Raw genomic sequence first — 10,336 nt, 5'->3', positions numbered from 1 at the left:
GATTTTCTTCACTTAAAACTGAATTATTTAAGCTTTGCATCATTTTAAGATGATAATTCAGTGTTTTTACTAGATACGTAACTATTCCATTTTCTGTTGAATTTTTTTTTTAGTTCAAAATTCCACTATTTGGTTGAAAATTTTTCTCCTTTGATTGAAAATTCAACTCTTTCGTTCAAATTTATATATTTTGTTAAAAAATTGTATTGTTTCCTAGAAATGTTTGATTTATTTTCGTAATTTGAAGAGATTTTAAAGACTGAAATATTTTAGGATATTTTAAAAGATTTCAAGGCATTTTCGAGAGCTTTAAACAATTGAAAGGGATTTCTTAAGGTTTCAATAATTTTATGGGATTTTAATTTAATTTAAATATTTTAATGGATTTCAAAGAATTTATTAACAAGAAGTTATGGATTTCGAAGATTTCAAGAGATTTTCGAATTCATATTAATTTTTCCTCAATTCTTCTAAATTCACTCAAAATGATTTAATGATTTTTTTATACTTTTGAATTTATTTCAACTAATATTTTAATTAGTTTTTAACCATTTTTTCGCAAAAGGTTAGGGATTTCTAAGGTTTCAAAGATTTAAAGAGATTTTGAAATATTTTTTGCAGTTCATTTGGAATTCGCCCTGAATGCTTATTAATTTATCCTGAATTCTTGTAAATTTTTTTGAATTGTTTGCAATTCACTTGATTGTGTCCTTTAAAATTCAGCTGTCTTTTTTGTGTATTTCATTTAATTTTTCTCATTTTCCCTAAATTCTTATTAATTTTTTCCAATTTTATTATAATAAATGGATTTCTTTTCATGTTAAACATTTTTTTTCAATTCATTTGAGTTTTTTAATTTGACTTGAATTTGTTTGTACTCATTAGTCACTTCTTTGATTAGAAATTAGTAGGGCTTTAAAGATTTAAAGAAATACATTTTTTTTTAATTCACCCTGAATTCTTTGGAATTCTCCTGAATTCTTTTAATTTACGTGTTTTCTCGATAATTACGATTTTCTTCTGTTTTTTAAACACAAATTCAAGGTTGGGGGGCAGATTTTTCGGATCATCTCAGTTTACTCTAATTAAATCTTAATTTTTTATTTACTGTTTATTATTTTCACTATAAAAAATAATAATATTGCTCAATCTTAATAGAAAACTTCGTTAAATTGTTATTTGCGAATTCATCTTTCTTTAGTTAAAAATGTCTTGTTTTTACTTGCAGATTTACCATTTTAATTTAAAATTCAACTATTCCAGTAGAAAATTTAACTACTTTGCTGAAAATCATTTCTTTTTTTTTTTTTTTGGTTAAGAATTAGATTTTTAACATAAAATTAACCATTCTATTTTTAGTTTAAAATGTATCTTTTGGATGTTAATTCAATTATTTGTTTAAAAAATTGATATTTTTTGTTTAAGAAATTTAACTAGTTGTTTAAAAATGTACGTACAAAAGGGAAATTCGCCTTTTTGCAGAAAATTAATTTGAAATTAAAAATTTTTGTTTCACTTTCGGTATTTTGAATAATGTAATCTAAATCAATAAAATATAGCTACATTTTGGCAGTATGGAAACATGTCGAAAATCACAAAAGTATTTTGTTTTGGTTGTGTCCCCGTTTGAAAACTTTATTATTAGAAATTAGTTTTTTTGGTGGAAGATTCATTGTTTTAACTAAAAATTAATCTTTTGGTGGAAATGTGAGCTATATTTTCGAAAACTTCTTTTTTCTTTGGATGAAAAGGAATTTTGTTTCCGAAAATGTAACTATTTTGTTTAAAGTTTGTTTCTTTTTTGGTTGAAAGTTATCATTTATTTGTAATAAAAATGTAACTCTTATTTCAGTCGAATATTCCAAATTGTTGTTTAAAAATTCATCTCTGTGGTTAAACAGTCATTTTTGACTAAAATTTTAATTATTCCATTTTTTGGTAGAAAAATGTTCTGTTTTAGTTGAAAATTCATATTTTTTGGCAAAAGATTAACTTTCTTTCAAAATGCAGCTATTTTTTTCAATTCGTTTTTTTGTTGTTGAAAGTTATTTTATTGTAGGAAGTAATTTTTTAACTTAAAATTTAAGTTTTGGTTAACAATTTATATTTTTTAGTAAAAATTAATTTTTGGTTTTGTTGAAAATTCAACTATTTCAGTTGAAGATTCATAATTTTAGTTGAAAGTTTATCACCTAGGTTGAAAATTGAACAATTGCCTTGAAAATTTGTCATTCTTTGTTGAAAATTAATTTTTTCAGCTCAAATTTGTATTATTCCATTTTTTGTTAAAAATTTTTATTTTTTGAGTGCAAAATTGAGATATTTCTTTCAAAATTCATTTATTTCCATTTTTGCTCTGTTGTGTTAAAGGACGTTTGGAATAAACGTCATGATTAAAAAAATAAATGTTTGTGTTTGAAGACAAATATGAATATGTTACTTTAGAGTAGTCCGGCTACTGGGAAAGCTAGTCAACGCTATGTCCATTATTTTTTTTCTGAAATTTGGAATTAAATACAAAATTTGGCCAGGATATCAATTACTAAATTAGGTAGAAAATTTGTATACTGATCAATATAAATAAAATGTTTTTTTAATAATAATAATAAAATGTAAATTTAAATGTTGATTTGACTCGATTCTAGCTACATTTTTTATTCTAGGCTACTATGTTCATAACAATATTCAACGTTTTTTAAAGCCAAAATTAACAATTTTTTGAGCCCGGGAAAGGCCGCTCCACAAGATCCCTTGTTTTTGAACACGACTTTAAACAGTGATAATTCAAATTTTAACCTGGAAAGGACCCCTAGAAAAAGCATTACGTGAAAGAGAACACATTTTTCCGCAACAAAAAAAAACTAATTTTAATTATTTTTCATCTGATCGATCCAATAGCCGGACTACCTTAAGCTGGCCAGGAAAATTGAAAAACTTGACCGGGAAAATCCGAGAATTTGAAATCGTCCGCTGATTTGCCACCCTGAGAGTAGAAATCCTGTATTTCCAATTTATTCTTGGCATAGAAAATATTCTGATTATTTTTTCAGGCGACATACTATCTGGAGTTTGTTACGTTGGTCTCTGGAACGTCGAAGCACTTCGTGGATTCGTTTTAGCGCCTCTCTGCGTCTATCTCGTACTCGGCACAGCCTTCCTCCTCGCTGGATTTGTTTCCCTCTTCAGGATTCGTACAGTCATGAAGCATGATGGAACCAAGACTGACAAATTGGAAAAGCTGATGATCAGAATCGGAACATTTTCCGTGCTCTACACAGTGCCGGCTTTGATAGTTATCGCCTGCCTTTTCTACGAGCAGGCCTATTTCGATCACTGGATGCTCACCTGGAACAAGGACATGTGCAACCTCATCTCCTACGCGATACCCTGTCCTCTCGGTGATGCCACAAGTCGACCTGAATTCGAGGTCTTTATGATCAAGTATCTCATGGCTATGATCGTAGGTATCACCAGTAGCTTCTGGGTTTGGTCGAGTAAGACACTCACCACCTGGCGACTGTTTTTCAATCATGTACGTGGCCGGCGTACCACCGCCTACGTTTAGAACTTCGAATTTAACGCCAGATTTAGATCCAAGCTTTTCAAATTCATTGTACCGATTGGGTACGGATATGGTCTTGATATTTACCAGACGAAAAACTAAAATCACTGATGGATGAATTCGTGTTTACGTAGAGTTCTTAAATGCCCAAGCATTTGTTGTTTAAACAAATATATTTCATAATATATATTTTTGACAAGCACTCTCTGGAGTCAAGTTAACATATACTTGTTTTAAATTATATACTGCTTAATGCGAGAAATATTTTTTATATTTTACTTATAAATAGTTTGAAATTAGCGCCTTTTTTAATAGGACGCTTGTCATACGGAGCTTGCGCACTAGGAAAGCCTTGGTATTTTTAGGTTATGTTAATCAATTTGTGTGTTCTGCGCAGTCAGGATATGCGCAGGTCCAAGCTCAGGCAGCTCTTGTTTCAGGCGATTAATTTCCCGCGAAATTGAAATAATTCAATTATTATTTGGGTTCTTTTTGATAAATTTAGCTATTTAGCTATATACATTTTTTGAGACCTGGAAATGACTCAATTTATTTTTGCCCCGGGAGTTTTAGCCATTTTTAAAACAAAAATATACCCAATCACTTAAAATATCACAAATTTTATATCACGCGATGATATAATGCAATTTAAAATAATTTTTCTATCTTTTATCTTTTTTCGAGAAATTATTTACATATTTAAAATAAGTTGGGTTTCAACTTTTTTGAAATGCTAAATTCAGTTGTTAACTTTTTCAATAAAATTATATCATTCAGTTTTCAATGCATAATTCTAAAATATTTTAATCAAGAATTTTCCATTTTGGAACTTTATTTTTAAGTCTACATGTTTAATTGAAAGAGTTTTAACAAGTTGCGTTTGAAATTGAATATTTTTGTCTGAAAAAAAAACGATTTTAGTTGATCAACTGTAAATATAAATCAATGATTTCTAAAATTGAACTGTACTTTAAGTATTAAAAGTGAACAATAATCGATTCTACAGGACGATTCTGAAGTCTTTCAAAATTAAAAAATACAGATTTTAAAGTTGAATTGAACTGTTTCAATTCCAAAATCTTAGTATTTAAAAAATTCTATTGGAATATTGCTTCAGCCGAAAAATATTCAATTTTTACCCTTTCAATTTGAACTTTTTTTAATTAAGAGAAATAGCAATGATTTAATAGTCATAAATTATGCAAAACTGAAAATTTTGATCTAAATTGTTTAAAATAGAAAGTTTTGAATCGTTAAAATGTTCAGAGAGCTAAATTTAAACTTTGAACTCTGCAATTTTAGTAATTCTATTTAAAACATTTTCAATTTGTAAGTTTAATTGTTTAATTTTGATATATAAATAACCACTGAAAACTCATTAATTGTAAAAAATTCGTGTAAGTTTAAGAGATATCTAAAAATTTTGAAAAGATTTAAAATAAAATTTAGATTTTTGCAGATTCCGAACAAGAAATTTAGAAGCTTTTTAAGAATTGTGAAAGATTTTATAAACATAACAAAATTTTCTCAGGATCTCTAAGAAAGTTTAAAATTATTTTTTATTCTGAAAAATTAATCTTAAGAAATATTTGTAAAAAAATCCAAAATTGACAAAAAAGAATCTAGAAGATTTTAAGGCAATTTTTTTTTATTTTGCAGGATTTTTTAAGGATTAATTCGAATTATTTCAATAGATATTTTGAAATTTTAAAGAGATTTCAAAAAATTTTAAACAAAATTTAGATTTTTGAAGATTTTCACAAATAAAATTTTAAAACTTGTGAAGGATTTTATTTTAAAGTAATAATGATAAATTCTTCAGATTCATGGGGAAATGAAAAATATTTTTTTATCTTGAAAACATTATTTTTGGAGAAATCGTTTTAAAATATTTAGAAACATAACCAGTTTTGAGGAATAAATAACAAGTGAACGATCATTAAAATTTTAAACTGCTTAAAATAATGTAACTGCTAATTCAAAAAGGGGTTCAGTTAAAAAAAATACTTATCGTTCAGTTTTTAATGTTGCTTAAAATGATATAATTTCGAAAATTTATCAATTTATTTATTCATTTTTCAATTGAGAGCATTGAAAATGATAGCGTGAATTTATATTTTTTTACCTAAATCTGAATCTTTGAACTGTAAAATTTATAAAAATTGTAAATTTTTCAATTTAACTGCATTTAAATTTTAATTATTCGTTTGAAAAGTTTTAAAAGCTTCTTAAAAAGGTTTAAACTTTAGTTTAAAAAGTTTAAAGCTTAGGCTGCCTGAATTTTATAAATTATTTTATAGGCACTCTCATTTTCTCATAATGATATTTCTATTTTCAGTAGAATTTTTTTTTTTTAATCTCATATAAACAAGATGAATTCATCCGTCAGTGATTGCAATTTTAATTAAATAATGGACACCAGGTTGTTTCCTTGGCCCCGTATTTAAAGAGGTTATAAATTTATCCTACCAATATAGACTATTTTTAAATAATACTCTTCACAATAACATCACTGTTAAATAATCACAATGGATTTGAAAATATTGGAAATAATGTTTTTGGATTCCAAGGCGGGCTCACAAACCAGACCATAACATTGTCGATTTTTTTTAAAACTTTGCTGATTTGTATAGTAGAACAAATATTGATTGCAAAAGATTTTACTTCAAGAAAATTTTTTGAAAAATTAATCCACTTTTTCTAATTTGGACAATTCTTAAGTCTTTGATACACAAATTGCACTAGTTATTTTTCACATTTTAACCAACAAATTTTGATTTTGAATTTCGAGAAATTTGATTTCCCAAACAGACAAGTTTGATTTTCCTTATATTCAAAAATTTTACCATCAAGAATTTTTTCTGAAACGTGACAACATGTTTTTCTGGAAATGCATACTTTTTTGGAAAAAGTTGAACATAAAATTTCTTCAGTTGCAATCAAAGATTCCCGAAAGAGACAATATTCAAAATAACAAATTCAGCAAATTAAATGAATTTATTTTAATTAAATTTAAATTTATGATTTAATTAATTTTTTAATTTCTGAAATAAAATTGTCGACACAACGGCATTTCCGAATCTAAACAATTAAGAAATTATTTTAAAAAGTAAAGTAAAAAAATTAAAAGTTTTGTTCGAGTAATGTATTTCTTATTTCATTCATTTTTTTATTATTTATTATTTAAACAAATTTAATGAATTTATCTTAATTCAATTTAAATTTGCGACTTAACTAATTTTTCAATTCCTGAAATAAAATTGTCGATACAACGAAATTTCTGAATCTAAACAATTACGAAATTATTAAAAAGTAAAATAAAAGATTTATATGAGTAAAATATTTCTTATTTCATTAATTTTTTTATAATTTATTATTAAACCAGTTTTTTTAATTGCTTATCTATTATCGGGAATTTAAAAATTCGGTACTATTAAAGACAGTCGGGAATTTTCCAGTTCGGAAATTTTTAATAGTTAATTTTATTATTTGGGATTTTTTATTCGTTATAATAATACTAATAACGCTGAATTAAAAACTTTATTTTTAAAAACTTATTTTCATGTCTCGAAAAAAAATATTGAATTAAATATTTAAAAAATGACATTTCAAGCTAACGTTATACAAACATTTGTAAGAATGTCATGTAAAGGAAATAGGTTTTATAATTTTTTATTTTGAAGGGCATGTTCAAGTTGAAAATCAAGAAAGCATGGTAGACAATTTTTGGAGATCAAGTTCGATTCTTGGTCCAACAAAAAATTGAAATTTGAATTTTTCGGGGGCTTTTGTACTAAAAAAAAAAATTTCAGTCAACTAAAATGTAACAAACTCAAATGGTGTCCAAAATAGGAAGCCGTAACTTTAAAAATAATTTTTTTAGAGTGAAATTTCATCATTCTATATTGTCGCTAATAAATAAGTAGCGAGAGTTAGAAAAAAATCGATACTGTAAGGTTGTTCTGGCTTGTGTGAATCCGGCATGGATGCCTCCTATTTAGAAGAGGGCGCTCTCGTTTACAAGATGAAACAAAAATTTAATCTCTACAATAATGGGTGACCATTTTGTTTTTGTTTTTAAGAGACTGACGATTAATGAATATTGTATTTGATTAGAACTTTTATTAGGATTCGTTTATTAAAATTAAGCTTACCTCATAAGTAAGATGTTTAATCTTGATCTTAAAATTTTATTCTCAAAACTATATTTCATAATTATATTATAGTATTTTAATGAAATGACTGTGGAATTTACATTTTCCAAAAATCAAAAGTGCGACACGGGAGGAGAGCGTCCCGAAAACTTTTTTCAATAATTATACTCGACACTGCCAATCGGAACAAATTTGTCTCATGTTCCTAAAAGGTCGCTGCTGACAAGGGAAGTACCAGGTATTATGTTTTTTTGTTTGGATTTATAATTTTTGTAGAAAATTGATAATATTTGGCCAGTTTCAAGAAAAACGATCTCAAAATTTTTACCGGCGATCTCGCACTCAATTTTTAAAATATTTTTATTATAACTTAATTTATCTTTATTTACAATAATTATTAATCCGAATAAAAGTACATAACCCTTGAGAGTAGCGATAGAAAAGAAGTTAACAATAAGTATCTTTTTTGAAATTGTGCCAATGCCAGGAATTATGTTTGTTTGCATTTTTTTGTGTGTGTTGCAAGTCTATTTTATGGATCGCGAAAGTTAGTTTGTCGCGTTGATTTTTAGATTTTATATATAAGGATGGAAATCCGTTCTGGGTTATATTTAGAACATCACGACTGAGATGATTTTCGACACTCTGCTCAAATGATTCATTGTAAACTAAAGTGTCGAAGCTAGTTTTTTTTTTATTTCTCTGTCTCGTTTCGAGGCCACGGATTTGTCCTTACGCTTAAGAAAATGGAATATTATTTCAAGTTCGATACCCTTTACAAAGCCTAGAATCGAATAGTAATACTCGCATAAGACTTTTACACCTGTTGAGAGAATCATTTTTGTATCTAATTTTTTAATATGAGTCTATTTTGACAATTCTGTCGATATGTTATACGTAAATATCACGTGTAATTTATCGAGATTCACGGGAGATGAAAAGATTCTCAATAGAAGTAATGAATGAATTTAGGTTGTCGTAAGCAGCAGATAAGGCTAGCTAATCGTGTACATAAAACGCAGTTTTAGTTCTTTCTATCAATTGTGTATGATAAAATATTTTTAAATAATCGTGTACATAAATGTCTGAATCGTTGTGTTTTAACGCCTGATAAGAAAAGAAAAACAAAAAAAAGTAATAATACAACTCGGCAATCGCGGTTTAATCGATGTCGATCTTTTCAGTATTGGGAATGGTTAAACTGCGATACGCCACCTGGTGACAAAAATCCGAACTAGAAAGAATAGGTAAAATTTTAAAGTTGTACATTAGTTTTTTGCATAAAAGTGTTTTAACGATTTTTGTTGTGGAGTTTAAAGTATTTTTTGGTTACTAAAAGTAAGTCTTGATTGGAAACAAAGGGATGTAGATGGAATTTACATGTTAGAAGGTGAAGAAACATATTTTTTTACAGAAATATCTGTCCAACTGTGATTTATATCCTTTTTTAAAATACATTTTCAGTTGATCAACTGTGAATATAAATTGATCATGATTTTTTTAATTAAACTGTTCTTTAAGATTTAAAAAGAATTCCCAGTTTTTTTGTAACGTTAAAAATTATGTAAACTATTTCAATTGGAAGTCTTATTAGTTAAACAAATGTAAGCGCCCGATTGAAACTTTATAAACTATTTTCAATTTTTAAATAATTTCAAAATAATATATTCATAAACAAAGGCTTATATTAAATTTCAAATATTATTTCAGTCTAAAGTATTCCATTTTTAAACCATTCAATTTGAAATTTTTTAATTAAGAAAAATAAGAATTACTTAATATTTAGAAATGTCTGACTGTTTATTTAAAATCTGTAATTATAATTAAATATTTAAAAATAAATTTTGAACGTTACAGTTTAATTGTTCTATTTGAAAAAAAATAAATTTGTAAGTAAAATTGTTGAACCTCGATGTATAAATAACAATTGAAGACATATTATTCTTTTAAAAAATCAAGGAAGTTGAAGAAATATTTAGAAGTTTTTAAAAAATTCAATTTAAAATTTGAAATGATTTGAAATAATTTAAACAAAGTGTGTACGTGTAACGCCAAAATATAGATTTTGGCAGATTTCGAACAAAAAATCTAAACGACTTTTAAGAATTTGGAATGGCTTCATAAGATTAAATTAATAAACATTTCCAATGAAAATTAATAATAATTTTTATTTTGAAAAGATAATTTTGAGTGATTATTCAAAAAGATTTAGAAAGATTTACAAAATTATCCAGAATGAATGTGGAAGGGAATTTGAAAAGAAACTTACAAAAAATTGGATTTATTTTTAAGTATGTTTAGAAGTTCTGAAATAATTTCAAAAATGTGAAGAACATGCAAATGTTTCAAGATTTTAAAATAAAATTTCGAAGCATTTTAAGGAATTTTTAACCATTTAAAATATAAATAATTTAATTAAAGAAGTATTCAGTTTATAAAAAATGTAATGGTTGAATTTTTAATTTTTCTGGCTTAAAATTGCTTTAAATGATATAATTTTGAACCTATTTGACAAAAATGTGTTTTTCAACTGTATAATATAGAAATTCTATCTAAAACTATTTGTTTTTTTATGAAGATTTGTTTTTAGTATTCAATCATTGTTTTATACTTCACAAAA

At 26.0% G+C, this 10,336-nt stretch overlaps 2 protein-coding genes across 2 annotated transcripts in view; one reads left to right on the top strand and one right to left on the bottom strand.

The window, feature by feature from the left end:
* The window catches only part of LOC117179420 (frizzled-2), a 12,128-nt gene extending 7,952 nt beyond the window's left edge, over positions 1-4,176 (top strand). Inside the window, exon 3 of the mRNA XM_033371188.1 lies at positions 3,051-4,176. Coding sequence (XP_033227079.1) covers positions 3,051-3,565 — 515 coding nt within the window. The 3' untranslated portion in view covers positions 3,566-4,176. The remainder of the gene's footprint in view (positions 1-3,050) is intronic.
* Positions 1-10,336, bottom strand: part of LOC117179422 — a 57,577-nt gene that overhangs the window by 14,953 nt on the left and 32,288 nt on the right. The window lies entirely within an intron of this gene.

The sequence above is a fragment of the Belonocnema kinseyi genome, chromosome 9 (genome assembly GCF_010883055.1).
Source record: "Belonocnema kinseyi isolate 2016_QV_RU_SX_M_011 chromosome 9, B_treatae_v1, whole genome shotgun sequence".
Classification (NCBI taxonomy): domain Eukaryota; kingdom Metazoa; phylum Arthropoda; class Insecta; order Hymenoptera; family Cynipidae; genus Belonocnema; species Belonocnema kinseyi.
Note: the sequence above shows the minus strand (reverse complement) of the source record. Positions and strands in the feature narration are given on the sequence as shown.